This window comes from Manis javanica, chromosome 4 (genome assembly GCF_040802235.1).
Source record: "Manis javanica isolate MJ-LG chromosome 4, MJ_LKY, whole genome shotgun sequence".
NCBI classification, from domain to species: domain Eukaryota; kingdom Metazoa; phylum Chordata; class Mammalia; order Pholidota; family Manidae; genus Manis; species Manis javanica.
This window is the reverse complement of record NC_133159.1, coordinates 105,131,415-105,149,526: the sequence shown is the minus strand read 5'-3', so window position 1 is coordinate 105,149,526 and position 18,112 is coordinate 105,131,415. Positions and strand designations below refer to the sequence as shown.

General features: G+C 40.4%; 1 protein-coding gene across 8 annotated transcripts in view; it reads right to left on the bottom strand.

Moving 5' to 3' along the window:
• The window catches only part of CHD1L (chromodomain helicase DNA binding protein 1 like), a 121,412-nt gene that overhangs the window by 29,095 nt on the left and 74,205 nt on the right, over positions 1–18,112 (bottom strand). For 7 of the 8 annotated variants that reach the window (XR_012130309.1, XR_012130308.1, XR_012130307.1 and 4 more), the window contains exons 6-15: positions 17,005–17,086; positions 14,029–14,195; positions 12,760–12,911; positions 11,977–12,069; positions 9,398–9,494; positions 7,647–7,720; positions 6,355–6,465; positions 3,632–3,746; positions 2,839–2,992; positions 863–1,079 (exon numbers count right to left, since the gene is read on the bottom strand). Coding sequence is in view for 5 of the 8 variants with exons in the window: in XM_073234517.1 (XP_073090618.1) it covers positions 863–1,079; positions 2,839–2,992; positions 3,632–3,746; positions 6,355–6,465; positions 7,647–7,720; positions 9,398–9,494; positions 11,977–12,069; positions 12,760–12,911; positions 14,029–14,195; positions 17,005–17,086 (1,262 nt within the window). In the remaining 3 variants the exon portion in view is untranslated. The remainder of the gene's footprint in view (positions 1–862; positions 1,080–2,838; positions 2,993–3,631; positions 3,747–6,354; positions 6,466–7,646; positions 7,721–9,397; positions 9,495–11,976; positions 12,070–12,759; positions 12,912–14,028; positions 14,196–17,004; positions 17,087–18,112) is intronic. The other variant, XM_073234518.1, reaches the window with a different exon arrangement.

Below are 18,112 nucleotides of genomic sequence, written 5' to 3'. Positions count from 1 at the left end.
GAAGGGACTAGCAAGTACAAGCAGCCTTCAGTTTGGGGAGGCTGACTCTGCAGGGGAGAGACAGCCCCTGGCAGTTCTGGGGCAGAGGGAAAGAAGCAAGCAAGTGATGGAAACCAAGCAAGGGGCACCATCTAGTAAGGAAACTGCATGTCTCTGTATCGGGGGCACAAGATACTCTCATCTTGAATAAATAAGCCTAGTAATACTCCCAAACCTCCCATTCCAGTCCACACTGACTCCCCACTTCTACTGGGACAGGAAAATATGGTAATTTCAAAATACCGCAAGACATCAGGGAACATCTTTACAAAGCTGCCATGTGAAAAAAATCTTCAAATAAGAAATTAAAATATTCAAAACACAAGTAGACAAAAAAGAAATACTGACCAAAATCAGAAAAAAAAAATTTTTGAGAAAGACAAAATCACTTCATGATTTACATACACTGCTTCACTAAAAAATTTAAATGGTACCTATACTTCATGGGGTATTGTGAAGAGTAAATGAAAAAATAGGTATAAAATGCATGACACAGTATATACACATCTGTAATTTAAAAATCACATAGTTCTACTATTCAAAAAAAGAATGGAGAGCACGATAAATTCACAAATAAACAAAAAAACATGCTTACAATAAGGGGAGGAAGGGTGCAAGTTAGAGTCCTTGAGATTGATACTACCATAGCATTAATATTATCAATCTGGTTCAAACTTTGGCTACAAAGGAATAACCAGACAATTCCCAGTCTTAGACCAAATAAGCGTGAAACAGTGTGTCCAAGATGGGAATCAGGCAGGGAAGGAAAAAGATGTCCCAGAGAGCAAATACCCAGGACTTCCCAGGGTGACTTGACTCTCACGTTCTCGCTCGGAGCGCTGTGCCGTCTGCTCTGGTCTCACCCCCAACTTGCTGCCCTCCTCTTGCTCTCTGCTTCCCGCTTCTGCTGTAGGCAAGGTGTTGGAGATCCACTGGCCATCTTTTGTTTCTCCCAGGATAGACTCCAGGTCTATTTCATCTATGGTGCTCCCCTCAGAGGAAAGCAGTTTATCCAAACCAAATTTGAGTATCTCACTCAACTTGAATGGAGAAACAAAAATGTCTAGTTAGTTATCATGAAAACAAATACTGGGATCTCAGTGATTTGCTAAGTGGCGCATCCCTTCCCTGACAGGCAGCCGTCACTCTCTCCCAGTGACAGATGACACCAGCAGAGCTGTGGGGAAGCGGAGAGATGATAAATAGTGATCAGAGATGTTGACTTTGACAATTCTCCAAAACAAAACAAAAAATTGATTAGCCTCTGGGTTTTTTTGAAGACTAATTGCCTGCATTATCTATAGTACTTCTCACAGAATCTTTTTCACAGGCACTCTCAGCATCTACATGAAAAGTCAGAGATCCAGTCAGCTATTTTCCCACCTCTCTCACTGACAAACTTCTGGGAAAGAGAAGGCTATACGAGCCTTTGCCATTACTGACTTCTTTTCTAGAGTAATTTGGTTTCCTACCCCATGCTCTACGGAAATCACCTTCGCAAAGACCATTAACAATGCCTGATTGCTAGGCCATTTCTCAGTTCAAATCTTCTTGGATATTCCTTGGGCACTGCATTACCCTGCTTCTCTTCCCTTCCCTCAAGTGCTGATTCTGGACTATGGTGGATTCACAAATGGCTCCTATTTTATAACTTGTCCTTTGAAACCAGGCAAATTATCTCTAGGTAGTCTACTCTGTGAGCTAAATACCAGCGGGACACAGACCACTGGCTGCTTGAGAGGGCTGTCAGACTTCCTGCCAGGCTCAGGGTTACCAGGTTACACTCTGGCTCCAGCGGCTGGTTTGTATCTTCCCCACCCATACAGACTGTATGAGTTACGGTTGCCAGAAACAAAGGTAACAGCCCCGATGCTCTTTGTCCCAGAAGAAAGCAGGTTGGTTTATTTTTGTAAAATAAAAATAACCCAGCAAAAAACACATGTGGTCATGGTCTGTTAAATCTAAAGGGTACAGGATCCCGGTGTCTTGAAAGAGGAGAACAGTTCCTGACCCTGTAGGGAGAACACAGCAAAAACAGAGAGAGGCAGAGGTGGTGAACATTTACTGGGTGCTTTCTGCATACTAAACACTATCTGAAATATTCTCTCCAACTGTTTTGGGTGAATATGATCCTGAGGCAAAATGGAAGAAAACTGGGATATATTATATGGGTTCTAATTTTAACCCAAGAGCCACTACAGAATAACTTTAAGTCCTCCTCCCCAGCTTTCTCTAAAATCTTCCAAGCCAGCATTTGTTTCCTACCCAATATTCCCTTCTTCAAGCAATTAACTCTGCTCTCTTATCCATTTTTCCTATGACATAATTTTGAATTCCCAAGTTTTTTTACCCTCCTCTGAGTATGATCACTGATCAAAGGGTCTGGGGTTAGGACGGAGGCATGGGATTGATCATCATTTATTATGCTGAGTTTCTTATTTTATCTAATTCTCTTTAACAGCTCTCTGAAGCAAACTTGCGGCATCCTCATTTTTAGGAATGCAAAGAGAATTGACCCAAGAGGCTAAGACAATCTGCTCAAGGCTACCCATCCAGTAAGTGATGTGCATCAATTCAGAGGGATCCAAAGCCCATCCCTGTTATTCTATATATCATATTAATTTTAATATGCTCCTTGCTTGCATGTAATAGATACTTTTGTAGATATGTTCAGCCAGGAAACAAATGTGTAGTTGGGGAGAGAGGGTGATTAATGTTAGTTTTTTTCACTTACTTTGGCATCCACAGAGAGTACTGATCAGAAATCATGACTTCTCTGAAGTGAAGAATGTCTCATACCTGGAGGTCGGCATCGCCCGCAGGTTTCTGAGCTCCCAGAGTAACACGGTCTCCTCCTGTGATCCTGCTGGTGAGCTGCAGTTTGGAGGCTGCTTTCCTATAGACTATTTCTTCCACAGTGTCTCGGCCAATCAGCCGAATAACTTTAACAGACCTGTACAGAAGTCAAAGGAGAGGAGTATCCTAGCAGGGTTTGCAAAGATGGCACAAGTATGCAAGGTCAGTTCACATAAAAGGAAACAAACCCAAAATGCCATGTTCAGAGTATATCTAACAGGGGATTGTAGCATGTGGACCTAAGCATTTGTTAGACACATTTGGCCTCACAAAGTTCTCACTAAACCTTTCCAAAAGAGTCAAGGAAGGAATGATGATGTGGCTGTAGTGGGATTCCTTATCCGTGGCAGAGGAAAACCTCTGGTAGATCTGAATTATTCTCAGGTCAAAGGGTAAGACCTATCTTGTTAGCATAGCTCCACAAGCCCTTACCTTCATTTTTTAAGTGAGTCAGATATCCACTCAGAAGGATGAATCAAATAACTTCTAAAGGTTTCTTTTAGTTGTTTCACCATTTGATTTTGTTCTTTTTAACAAAGCAAGTCTGGAATGAGTACCCTGCCCAGCACTGCTCTCGGAATCAACCCCAAAGCTGGGCGAAAACCTAGTGGTCTCTTGCTCTCCCATCCCAGACTGTCACCAGGACCGTGCTCTTTACCTTCCTCCTTTCCCTCCCTCACCCAGAGCTACTGAGGAGCCGAGGATGTAGACAAGTGCTGATGCTTAAATCTCTCACTTGTTCTGGCCAATTCGGTGAGCCCTGGCAGCTGCTTGCAAGTCATTCTGAGGATTAAAATCACTGTCAACAAAAATAACGGTATCTGCTGCTGTTAAGTTCATGCCAACTCCACCTGAAAACAATGCAAAAAGTAATGTGATAAGCAGCGTGTAGACTGAGGACTAGAAAACAAAGACGTGGCTACGGTGGTCAGACTGACAAATCGAGATCAGTCAGAACAACTGGCTTCATCCTTCAAACTGATGCTCCCACCCCCACTTCCAGAACCTTTTGGTGGTTAAAAGTAAAACCCGAACTCACATTGCCTGACCTGGGAAAATTTAATTATTGAAAGCAACAGAATGAGGAAAGCAGGGGTAAGCAGCAGAAGGGGATATTTAAGTTAGTGCCAGGAAACCATTCTAAATCTGTTCTGTTTAAAAATATTGACTGGTATGTTTACAGTAGTCTGTACAAAAGATACATGCTCTTTCCGAGCTGTACATACAAGAGATATTCTGCTGTAGGTGCTGCTCAGAGCTCTTAACATCCACTGCAAGTTACAACTAGGTAGCAAGATCCCTCAGATGAGCGGATGACATTTATACTCCCAAGTGGAGCGGGAAACTACCTCCCTCTGACTGGACAAAACTTGAGTCATCTTTCCTGCACTTGTTCCCACATTAATCAAAGAGAAGGTAACAAATCAACTGCAGGACATGAACACTCCGTGGGACAGTCCTTTGGTCTTTCTTCAGCACTGTAGGAAAAAAGCTGAGGAGGCTCCTTGGACTATAAGAATTAATTAAGAAAACCATGAAGGCACATTACAGCCTTCTCTTTGATTAATGTGGAAACAAGTACAAAAGGGACTCCCTCTTGCCACGGTCGCTACGGATCATTGCTGAAACAAGCAAGCCTGAAAAGCTTGTTCCAAGAGCCTGAATTAGGGACTAACTTTTGAGGCAAGCTACTGACTCTAAGCTGCATCTCAAGACAAGTCAAGCAGGGACATTCTAATTAAAGCCTTCATATGAAATTAAAGTCAGAATAAAGAAATAAAAAAGACTGATTACTGAGAGATACTGAATTATGCCTTTTAATAATGCTAGCTCCTCTTTGTGCTGTGCTCACTACTTACCAGGCACTGTTCTAAGCACTTTACATTGGTGACTCCTCTAATCATCAAACAAACCTATGAATAGTTTTTTAATAAATGGTGAAATGCAAGCACAGAGAGGTTAAGGAACTTATCAAAGATTGCACAACTAGAAAGTGAAAAGGCCTGGATTCAGTTCCACATGGTCTGGCTCCAGGGCCTATGCTTTTACCAACTATACCATAATGTCCTCTAGGCACTTATTTCATTGAAGTGTATGCCATAAAAAAAAAACAATTACCTTTTTCTTCTTGGGTTAATGTTGCTTAAGTTCAGCTCTTCATTAAAGGGTGGTATTTTATAAATAAGCTATATCCATGCCTGCTTGGGACATGTTCATGAGCTATTACTGCCACCTGGTGGCAATATGACTCAGTCACAGAAATATTTTAAAGATGGAGGGAAATCTGTTAAATGGTAATACTGAAAATCTACAGCTAAAAAGTGATAGCAAACATGACAGTTAGTGTTTGGAAAAAAGCTCATGTCTAGGACTGCTTTGGCACCTAAAAGATTACCCTGTTTTGACTGATTCTGAGTTCTCCAAGGTAAATTGAAAAGCAGAGATTTCTTGCTTCCTAATTTGACATTTCAAAAATAATGCTACTCTGAATATGAAGGTGATGAAATCAGTAAAGCATAAATAGAGCTGTTTTCCCAACATCTAAGATGCATTTACCCTGATCCTTCCAGTTTTTCCTAAGATTATCCCTAAGACAACTGATAGCATGAATATATGGCTGAGATTTGGAGTACCATCTCTAGATCACTGTAATACAGAGATAAGACATAAACAGATGAAACAATCATCTTATGGTCAAGAATTATATCAACCTTTCTTTTGTATACCATTATAATATCAAGAATTTAATAAATGCTTTCTAAATTAGACTGAACTCCCTTTTTATAAAGACATTAACCTCTCTTCAATAGAGGACACACATCCATTTAATGTCCCTGTATCTATTCCATCAAGATTTAGGTCTATGAAAAATAAGATAGTAAAACTAAGATTTTTTGAGTTCCAAACTAATTTAAGGTCTGCTTGCTCCATGATATAAGAATTTCATCTCTAAGGACTCATTTCAAATGATTTAGGAGTATATGAAAGCCCTCTGTAACAACTGAACTACAAATGTCATATATAATATTCAGGACCTAAGTCATAAAGTTATAAATAACTCCAAGAGCTGACAATTTCATTATAATAGCAATTTCTTAAAAACTGGATTTTTATTAAGCTTTTACAACACTATTCCAGAGCTCCTTATGGAGAAGGGATAACTAGCAGACAGGTTGTTAGCTCATTTCCCAAACTCATGTCTCAAAAAAAGAGCTGCCTCTAGTCAATGTGAATAAAATGTATCACGAAATAACAGGATAATCCCAGGTCAATGCTCAAAGCAGATGAGAATTATTTCCAACAACCTCAGGTTTCAGTCTTACTTCTTTGATGAGATGACAGCTCAGATTGGCTGGACAGAAAATAACATCATGCTAGAAGCCCAGTGCCTTGATAAACTTATATCAACTACCTCAATTCTCCTATTTGTCTGCTTTTGTCAATGCCTGTGTGGCCTACCTGCCCTTGTACTCAGGAGAAAAATAAAAATGGGCTGCTGTCCAAAGTGCTTAATGGCCAAGTGTCTCTCTTCTCCTCTCACAGAACCATCCACACGCTCATAGCTGTAGCCTTCACACAGAGGAAAAAAACAGAAATATTAACCATTTCAAGCACTCTTTGGAAAGAAAATATTGTCAGCTCAAAAGCTAATTTTGTCCCTTTCTGTATACAGGCATGTCCCTACTTTAAGCAAATCTTATGGGAAAAAAAACCTCTAAATTTAGGGGACATTTCATTGTTTTACAAAAGAACTCACCATTAACAAATACACTCCTCTGGACATTTAAAATAACACATGCAATTGATGTACCTGGCATTTGTAGAGTTAATTCTCAATTCTGACTTTCCCAAGCAAACCTGAGGCATACTGTGGGCCATGCTGTGTAGTAGTTCCTAATCTTGCTAAGACATGATTCTCACTTAAGCAGGCAGGAAGAGCACTTAGGAGCTGGTACATGAGCCTGCCCAGCGGCCCAGCAGCCCAGCTGTGGCCTTTCAACAAAGCTTCAGGGTTCTCCACCTGTCACCACAGACCCATCTCGAGAAAGGAATTACATGCTCAAGCCATGTTTGTGAATCTGGGGATTCCCCAATGTGTCAATGGCATCTCCTGCAAGTGCCCAATGAACCAGGTATGCTGTGGTAATTGGGGGGCCATCAATTGGCCCTGACAGACCCACTCTGGAGCTGGTACTTTTTCACTGATCTCAAGATCAACCAGTGCTACAGCCTTTTCCCATCATCCCACATACATTTTATTTTATATTAAACACAATCCCCAGATAATAACATACATTCCCTATTGTCTATATAGAAAAAAGGGCTTTTTTCTTTCCCTTCGCTGACATGTGGGATCTCTACAACTTCAATATTCATCTTTTCTAATCTTGAACAAGTACTCAACTGCTGAGTTGAATGTTACAAAACACTGAAAGCTCTCGTCAATGAAACTGTTTATCATATATTTTCAAAACACTCAACATTTCTGCAACCCCCATTTTCTTTAGTACCCATCATTTTAAATCGCCTCACTGATGGAAACGTGTGTTTATTTGTGCCCATGTATCTCTACCCTACAGTCAATCCTTGTGTTACACACTCTCCTTACTTTCAATCCTCCTTTGGTTCTGAATAACGTCCTTTCCCTGCTTTCCTCTGTAACACCCCCACACCCAAGGTTACTCTCTGTGGACCTACTGGACTGCAAGCCTAAAACAGGTTTGGGCAATGTCATGGCCAGTGGACGTCACCTCTGTAGTCCATGTAGTCCTGGAGAATGTCCAACATCTGAGTCATTTGGGAGAAAAGCAAAACTCGATGGCCCCTAGCAAGAAAAAGAAAAGGAAAACATGCCAACTCTAATAGTAATAAAGATGAATATCCCTCAGATGAAACTTACCAAGGAATACAAGTTTATAAATAAATGAAATACTGAAGAAGAAACGTAGTATCAGTCACTTACAGAGATTGCCTCAGAAATGCCAAGTACTTTATATAATGATACAGCTCCACAGTAGCTGGAACCTTCAGAGCTATAGTTCTCAAACTGAAGTGGGGATGTTCCCAGGAGCATGTGTCAATGCACCAGGCAGTACAGGAAGCCCTAGGGTAACCAAGGCACCTCTTTCTGAAATTTCAATTTACTAAATGGAAGAACTATATACACTTTCATTTTAGTAGCAAATAAACAAAGATATGTGAAAATTAAAATGTACACACGAAAAAACAACCCAAACTGGAACCCCTGAGAGCTTGTGGTCAGCCATCCACAACTGTTCTCTACCTGGGGTGGACAGTCACTATCCTCTCATCTACATCTATTTTGGTTGAAAAGTCTGAGTGCCATCACTTTAGAGAAACAAGGAACAGGTGGCATCTCATATTCGACATAAGAAAACTTACATACAGAGAGAGGAGCTGGATTAAGTCAAGAACAAAATCAAACCTACAGCCCCATGTTATCAGCCATTATTTTAGGTTTGTATAAACGAAGTACAACACTAGCAAAACTATCATTAGGAAAACTAATTTAATCTGAGCTTGCAAAGGGTACAAGAGAAACAAGTATGAAAAACTCCTTCAAGATTCTAGCCCCAAGCAGGTGGAAAAGGCACTGAACTTTCAAGGACCTCAATTCTAATCCCATCTCTGTCATTTTCTGGCTGTGTGACCTTAGACAAGTCGCACTACCTTTCTGAGCCTGTTTTATCACCTGTGAAATGACAAGGTTAGGCAGAGATATTTGTGGGTTCTTCTTCAATCTAACATACAGCAGAGCAAATAAAATATAGTAAGACATACAATTATTTGACTTGCACATTCCTAATGTTTGGCAGTTTTGCCAAATCTGAGGTTTTAGTTTGGTTTAGGCCCACTTGGGGCAGTTGTCCCAAAGTGACAACTTTGAAATCGTTGAGAAGCTGGGCTTTTTCTAGTCTCCTCTGACCCTCTGGAGTACAAGCCACTGAACACTCAGCTGAACCTTCAGAAACTCCAGAACTGACTTGGTCTTCTGATGCCCAATTCATGTCTCTGGGAAAGAGTTCCCCAAGCTCCCCCTGAGTTTAAACCAAACACCACAAGTTAACCAAAGGGAGTATTTACTAATCCCTTATTATGTGCCAATTCAATACAAGGTATAAGTAAGCAATTGTAAGAGAAATGCCAGATGTTATCTCTGTCCTTGTGGAACTAGACAATTTAGCTGGAGTGATATGGTTAACATGCACCAATTAAGCAGAGAGCAGACTAAGGCAGGGCCCTGCCAAGTGCTGAATTAGGATCCTAGGTGCTGTAGGAATTCAAGGAAGGAAAGGATGATTATGGAGGGGATGGGATGAGATGTGATGATGTGGAAGTGTAGTTGCAGAGCAGGTGCAACCTGAATCACGATTTTGAAAAAAGTAAAACTGGAATTAAGTCTCAGAAATCAGTGAGTTGCTCATTACTCTAGTTTTCACAATCATCAGCTTAGAGTAGGAAATGTGAAGTGACCACCAACCTAGAATACAGGAATGCCAGCAGCTTATCCAGTAGGTAAAGTTTCCCACTGGCCTCAATCAGGTGGTCTCCAATTTCAAAAGGCTCTGGTTCCACACCTGAAAAAGAAAGATCCCACTCCCAGTAATGTCCCCATCAGGAAAGAGCCCAAGCGGAGAAGCCCGTGGCTAGGCCACGCTCCTCCTATTGTTAACAGGCCTACATCTCATCTCTCTCTCAGGCGTTTTATAATTCCTTATTTGTGTGATGACCTCTGTGCTGCTCAACATCAATCACAGAACCTGACACACCCAATAAGCCTAATAAATGTTTCTCCAAAGAACAAGGAAACTGAGGCTCAAGGAGCAATACTAAAAGCCAAAGAGACCCAAAATTCAAATCTTGAGGCTCTCACTCTAGAAAAAAAATCAAGAAACAGGCTTAGATTCATAAACTAGTAGCAGGCAGAATAATCCAGAGAGCTTCTTTCAAGATCTAACATGTTCCCAATGCCCCCTTCCCTTCAAAGAAGGTTCTTATGTGCACCTAATTAAGAGTCTGTGACACTTTAAACAATTCATGGTGCCACTTGGCAAAGACTCCCTTAAAACGACTGCAGCAAACCCTGTGCTGATCCTTCCACTACCAGAAGCTCCACAACCACAAAGCCCTGGAAGTATCCCAAAGGATACCAATCAGAATGAATCAAAAAAGCCCAAGTTTGAATGAAAATGAAAGCATTACATATGGAAATGTGCGGCACTTACAGGGAAATCTGCAGGCATCTGTAACTTGAAAAGGAAGTAGCAAAGGAGGCTGAGAAGGAATAGACATAAGGCAGGTAGTAAGATGGAGGACTGCCCAGAAGCCAAAGGAAGAAGTGCTTCAAGAAAAAAGGTTAACTGTGTCAAAGGCTTTGAGAGGTTAATCAAAATGTGAAATGACAACCATTAGAGATCACTGGTGAACGTGGAATGGTGGAGATGAAAGGCTGACTTGAGTGGGTTCACAACGAGACATCTCATCATTAAGAAATGACCAGTATGCCCAGATTATGAAACAAACTATAAAATAATCGGCCTTGATTCTTCAAAAGTGTTACTTTCATAAAAGGCAAAGAAAGCCCTCCCCACAAAAGGGTGAGGAATGTTTCCTAATTATAGGAGAATAAAGAGATTTGACAAATACAAAGTAGAATCCCTAACTTTATCTTGAATTTTAAAAGAAAACAAAAAACAAAGCCATAAGGGACATAAGGGGACAAATGAAGAAATTTGAATATAAACAATATATTAGATAACATTGTTGGGGGTTTGAGTTTGGTCTCCTCGGTTCCTGTCCCCACTGCAACAAAGACTTGAAGGGCAGAGGCACAGAAGTGAAGCAGAATGAAAGTTTTATTCGAATACACTCCAGAGGAGGACTGGGCCAGAGTCATGGCAGATGAAGGCAGGTTTACCTGAATGAAGCAGAGAGGAAGGAAAAACAGATGAGGAAAGGGAAGCTCACCAAATTCCTCAGCATGGGGCACAATCCCTCGCCAACTCCTAAAGCCAGTGTCACCTGGCATCCAGTGTCCCCTTGGATCTCATGGCGTGGGGATTAAGCCCCACCACCTCAGGATTTGGGGGAACCACAGAGCACTGGATGGAGTGAGATTATGCTCTGAGAACTTCCCAAAGGCAAAGAAAGGAGATTTTCAGGTGGGCTGCTATGGAGCATGACCGTACAGCTGCTGTTCTGTCCAGGTCACCCAGGTGCTGGGAACCTGTAAGCCCAGATCACAGCTCTCAGCAGCCCCTCCCTACTTGTCTGGAGTAGGACAGAGAGACACACTCCAAGAAAGGCGAGTGTGGGTGGCCTCAGAGAGGAGGCACACCCAAAAGCTGGGATTCTGTCTTTTATGGATTTTCAAGAATGGGATAAAGGTAAAGGGTTGGGGGCACAGGCTTGTCAGGCAGTCCCAGGATGTCTATCCCTGGCGAAAGACAGTATGTCATTATCTGTAGCCGGTCCTTTAGTAATTCTGTAGAATAAACTTTTTGTTCCTCTCTAAGATAGTGGCCACTTCCAAGCCCTGGGAACACATCAGTTAAGACTGTTTGCCTTGCCTTAGATGGGTTGTTGGCTGATCATCAAAGAATATGTTAGGAATCTAACTTCCCAACTCTCTGCTCTTAGCCTCAAGATAAGTCCTTCTTGTGCCCACTATGCTATTCACATTTCAGCCTTTTTAGGAAAATTAATCAAAATGTTTGTCCCATGTCTCTGCCCTACCTCACTTGTATTAGCTAGAGCAAGTCTCAAGGCCAGCCCAGATTCAGAGCACTTGGAATGAACTCACTGCAAAGGGCATGAACTCTGTGAGTCCTTTGTGGCTCTCTGGCTTTACCTGATTAACTCTCCCTGAGTTCTCAGTGGGCCCCACCCTCTTTGCATTCCATTCATATCTTTCTGCCTAACAACATCAACATAAAAAATTAACTAGAAAATGGGGGAAAAATAGACAGTAAATATAGGTAATTTTTTTACAGCATTTTGTTATGATGTTGGCCACAGAAATATCAAAAAGTAATGTGAGAAAAAAGGGCACTGCCTCACCATCAAACAAATATGGGTGATCCACACACTTTCGAAGCTGAGACAAGATGTTCTGAAGTTTAACTTTCTTTGCCACTTCATTTTCAAATGCATCTGAAATTTTTTTTAAAAGAGACAGAGATATGGATTACTGAATAAAACCCTCTAAGTTCCCATAAATAATCTTATTCATTTCAACAATATATCTTTCAAACTTACATTAACCTCCCAAATTTGGCTAAATTTCATTAAGAAATAACTGCACATCCATACGAAGTTTTCTTAACTTTCACTTTGTTTTGAGGAAGAAGCCTACCTATAAACTCAAGAGTACTTTGTTACTTTTACAAAATTCTAAATTTCCTTCTTTAAAAGGTGTCGCAGAGCCAAAAAGGGACAAAATAATGCAAATTGGGAGACTGTCCCATTTCTATCTCTTCCTTCCCACTCCCAATTACTCTCAGTGAATTGGTTCAATAAAAAGCTTTGCAATGTGTTAAATATCTGACTAGGCAGGAAGATAAAGTGCATGACTATACCTGAAAGTGTCTGCTTCACAACTGCTAGACAAGAAGGAAAACTGGGTGGGGGAAAAAAGAAATTTCACAAGTGCAACAAACAATAAAGTCTGAGTTCCACTACAGATATCTGCCCCAGTGCACTGCAGCTACCGGCATATTATTCAGAATACAAAATTCCAGCCCATGTTCTTGCTATGCAAAGCCAAGTGTGATGTTAAGATATTTCCCTGCATGAAAATCACATTCTCATTTAGTTTCTAAATGGACACATGCCTCTGCTCACCTAGGTTTTTCATCAGGACGGCCCTGTAGTATTTTTTCTGCAGTGCTGACATGCCATGGTATATCACTACCTCCGTCTTCTTGGGAAGCTCTGTGGCTACCTCAGCTTTCACTCGCCTCAACAGAAATGGCTGCAAGAGTTTGTGTAGTTCACTTGCTGTGTGAGGAAAAGAAAAAAACTCCAGCGGTGTGACACAAAAGCAAAACCAAGTCTTTGGAACCACTAGACAACATACAGTAATTTATTTTTGTTTCTCACTGTCTTGCCAATTCCACATTCTAGGCCAGCATGGTTATTTTTCATATTTCTTCCTTTACTGGAGTCTTCTTCCCAACCTCTTCTAAAATTTTTACTGACTCTTAAATCAAGAACTAGGAACATTCAAAGAATTTAAGCCTTACTAATAATCTTACTAATAATCTAGTAATTAATTCTTGCTAATAATTTATATGGAGCTTTTCTGTTTTAAGGACACTTCTGCATTTAATCCTATTGATCAGCATAACAGCTTAGAAATGTAGGGCAAGTAATATTGTCCCCATTTTGATAGCTAAGTGAGGCTCAGAGACATTAAGCACACCTTATCCAAAGTCACACAGCTGGACGCTAATGTCACTGTTACTCACACTTAGCTCTTTTGACTCAGCTCCCTTGCTCCTTCCCCAGGTGTCATGAATGTTGAAAACTATCCTAAATTGGAATTATACCATATGTAGGGTTGCCAGATACAGCAAATAAAAATACAAGAGCCCAGTTAAGTTTGGATCTCAGATAAATAACAAAAAAATTAATAAACCATGTCCCAGCTATGTGAATGAGGAAGATTCCCCTCCTTCACTCCCACCACCCATCCATCCCAGGCTTTTGGTTTTGATACAGTGTTAAAAGAAATACCAGTGCTATGGAATACTGAACAGTAGTTTGGGGCCACAGCACCCCCATACTTTAACTTTCTATGCTACTTCCTCAGGCAATAAAGTCCTTATAGAAATTACACATTGGGAAAAAAAGCATGATTTCTTCCAAAAATGACCCAAATAAGCCCTATTGTAAAATCATGTAACAAAGAAATAAGACTCATAATTAGCAGACAACTGGGAACACGAAGGATGTAACATCATCTTATTTTTGTGTGGCTCTTTATCTGTCTCCCGGGACCGCGTCCTCTCGTTGTTCCTTCTCCCTCTTTTCCATCCATGACCACTTCCTATTATGCACTAGGGCAGTTTCTGGGCCAGACGTCTTGGGCAAGATTTGTAGAAAGGGAACTTGCCTGATTCAGACTCTTTCTCAATATCCTGGTAACGCTGAACAAAGTCTTCTACCTGCTCCTTGGAAAAGAGATCAGGCTCCACAAAACTGAGGAGGGAGTAGAGCTCTTGGAGGCTGTTCTGGATGGGAGTTCCAGTCAACAGGAGACTGAAGGCTACTGAGAACTCAAATACACAAGTAAGTAAAGTAAAAAATCCATAATATTGGAAAACAAAATTGAGTTACCCATCACAACCCTTACCCATACAAAGAGGGGCATGATTTAATGGAATGACCACGGGAATGCAAAATCAGAGGGCTCAGATTCAAGCTATATACTAGCTGTTAGAGGTAGGAAATAATATCTCTTCAATTTCGGCTATAAGAAGGGAACAATAATCCTGTGAAGGAGATACTGTTAACAAGGATTAAGTAAAATCACTGTGCAAACTCTCAAGTGTTACATGGGTATTGTTACTCAGTCTTGGTGGGGATTCAAGCTATGTGTTATTACCTACATGGGGGAGTCTCTTGAGGTGTCAGAGGCACACAGCACATGCTCATGCAAGTTTGAGAGGTGCAAAGCTATAGCATTAGGACCCACCATTACAAGCAAAAAGCCAGAAGACCTATACTAAAGAATGGCCTCTGTAAAACTTCATGGTGCACCACATGGAAGACATTAAGACTTCTGGACATTTCTGGGCCATATACAATCCAAACTAGAAAGAAATTTTTTTATGTTGAGCAACAGGTGAGAGCACCAAGAAAAAGAAACTAATGAAGTAAAAGGTGAGGAAAAACAGTAACAAAAGCTATTACATCAAGCAAAGGGCAACCTCTACACTGACACTAATAAGAACTTACACATATGAGTTAATATAGCAGAAAGGGAAGACTATATCCTGTATATGTGTATTATTTTAAATATCAAAATATAGTAGGTATATACATATATGTATACAAATACATACATAATTACTGTATTTTGATATTTAGACTATGTTTTTTAAATACTATGTATGCAGATTTATATGCTTGAGTGTACACATGCACAGCAAAGGACATGGCTGAATATACACTACATGTTAATGTATGCAGGGGAGTTGGATCATTGGTGATTTTTACTTTTCTTCTTGTGTTTCTATATTTTGATATGGGAGTCATAAGAAGATACTGCTTTTGTAATAAGATGCAATTAAAACTGATTTGAAATGTTATCTTTTTATTTTTTTGCCATCTCCATTTTTTATTTCTTTTTAAATTGTCTAATCAATGTCCACCATCCATGCCTGTCTGCTTGGAAGGCAGTATTTTCATAGTATTTCAAGTATGGGAAATGGTCAAAAACAAATGCTTCCAATAGCCAACTCACATTTTTACAACATGTGCTAACCAAGCAAAGAGCTGCGATGACCAAGCAACATAAGGCCACAAGGATCACCATGGTTGTCAGTCATTACGGTCAACTTATACTATCACATGAGCTAATATTTTTCTTGAAAGTAATGTCCATTTTGGCATCAAAACTCATAATTAGGTGAAAAACTCCAGAGATGATGTCTGTCTGTATATAGTACTTTATAAACTTTTTGTGTGTAAAATATTTTGCAAACATTTCCCATGTTATGAAATATTCTTCTACAAGACTTTCCATGGTGGTCTTCTTTTTAAATGTACTGCATAGGTGCAGCATAAATTGCATAACCAATTATTTCTTTGCACTTCAGGTTGTTTCTAATTTTAACAAGCTGAAATCAATATTAAGAAGGAAAAGCAGGCAGTACCCTTCTCCCCACCTCTCAGCCCAATCAATAAATGAGTGTTTCTTTTTAACCAACTAGTTACCTACAATTCAAACCTCACCTAAAAGGGAATGCTTAGCTAATGCAAAAAATTCCCTCATTTAATCACTCTAAGCCTTAGTTTCCTATGAATAACAAGGAAAGGCTCTGAGTCCAGAAACAGAACTTTCCCCACTCCAAACCCAGGATTATTCACTACAGCTGCTTCTCTTCTCCCATATAAGTTAGTACACAGGCATGTAAGTTTATGAAGCAGTCTCTTATAAGGTTAGGCACCAAGATAGAACAACTCCTTAGGAAAGAGACACTGTTAAGAGTCCTAAAAGCAGGCAGAGGACACCACAGAGCAAAGGGGGCCCCAAAAGGGGATGCAATCTTGAGACTGGTCTAATAATAGACAGAGACCATATCTGCATTTAAACACTAAAAACCGCAACTTCCAGCCAGTAAATACAGAATTCCCCAAGTGACCTCTAAATTTATTAACTGATTTATTATTATAGGGTTAGGGACCAAACTTCAGTGATGACCACATAAATTTGCAGATGTGGTCTCATGAATGAACCAGCCTTTACTAGGTCAACAAGGAGATGGGCACTTCATATTCACAAGCTGTTTTCCACTGGATACTCAGAAAAGAGGGCAAATCTAGGGCTACAGTGACATTTCTCTACAATGATGCCAGAGACCAAGGGTGTCATACTCAAAAGTACGACAAAGAACTGAGACTGGTGCTGATATTCAATGGCATGAATGGGTGTCTTCATAGCCTATGTGAATTGTCCAATTTTTTAAACAGGTAAATGGGGGAAGGGTACAATATGTCAGATATGTTGCCATTGAAAGACAGAAGAAATGTAATCAGATTTTTTTTAAAAGAAATTTCTCCTTTGAAAAAGATCAAAAAGAGTAGAAACATTTCAAAATGTACAATGTATTTTATTGAGGTAGAGTATTACTATTTGATAGCCAGATTTTAGTAACATTATTTCCTTTGTAAAAGACAAGTGGAAGAAGAAGTTATGTCATATTAAGCCCTACTTTTGCCACTCACAAAACGTTTATTTAGAACTGCAGAAATCTGACTGAAAAAAAAAGCTTTTCAACTTAACTGACTCTATACAGGCCTAAGCTATATATTTTCCTTAAAGGTTGTAACATAAAAACTAAGACTATCCTGTGAGTTTACCTCTGAAAGTGTCTTATGCAGCAAGGAGCTTTGGTTTTTCAACCTGTGAGCTTCATCCACAATAAGAACACTCCAAGGGAAGCTGTGAGAGAAAAATCCAAGCGTTCAGTTTTGTGTAACTCAAACATATATCTCACAACCACAAGTCTTAACTAAAAAATTGTGCCTGTTACTGGAAATACTGACATTAAGCCCACCCTATTATAAAAACACCAAATTGCCTTCTTATCTGAGGCATGTACATAAGACAACATCTACATAGGGAGTAAATTTAAGAGTCAAAGATGGGAAAGACCTATGCATTGAAGGCAGAAAGGAAGGAGCTGGAGATAGAGAGCAAAAGGAAACATTTATGACCACCCACTATGTGCCAGATACTGTGCCTGGGGCTTAATGTATGTTATTTAATCCAAAAGACAATGGCAACTACACATTATTGTGTTCACCTTACCAATAAGGAAACTAAAGCTCAGGAAGCTTAGGTGACTTGGTCAAGGTCACAGAGCTGAGATTTAAACCCAGAGGAAAAATTAAGAGATGGTGGTGTCACAGTTCTAAAAAGTATGGTTTAAAAATGGGAAAGTGGGAGGAGGAGCCAAGATGGCAGCATGAGTAGGGCAGCAGAAATCTCCTCCCAAAACCATATATATTTTTGAAAATACAACAAATACAACTATTCCTAAAAAAGAGACCAGAAGATACAGCACAACAGCCAGGCTGCGAGAACTCAACACATCATGAAGGGGGTAAGATACAAGCCATGGCCCAGCAGGACCCGAGCGCTCCCCAACCCCAGCCCACAGGCGGAAGGAGAGGAGCCAGAGCAGGGAGGGAGTGGGAGCCCAGGACTGCTAAATGCCCAGCCCTAGTCATCTGCACCGGGAGCACAAACACACATCGTGTGGGTGCTGGCTATTAGGGAAATGGAACAGTAAAATCTGCGAGCATGTCCCCACAGCCAGTGCCCCTGGGACAAAAAAAAAGCAAGTGCTTTTTGAAAGTACTAAAGGGACACAGGTCTCATAGCTGGATGGAAGCGTCCCAGCACACTCAGCCCAGCAGCTGAGAATCCCAGGGAAATCCAGGTGCCCTAACACCCTGGGAGGCA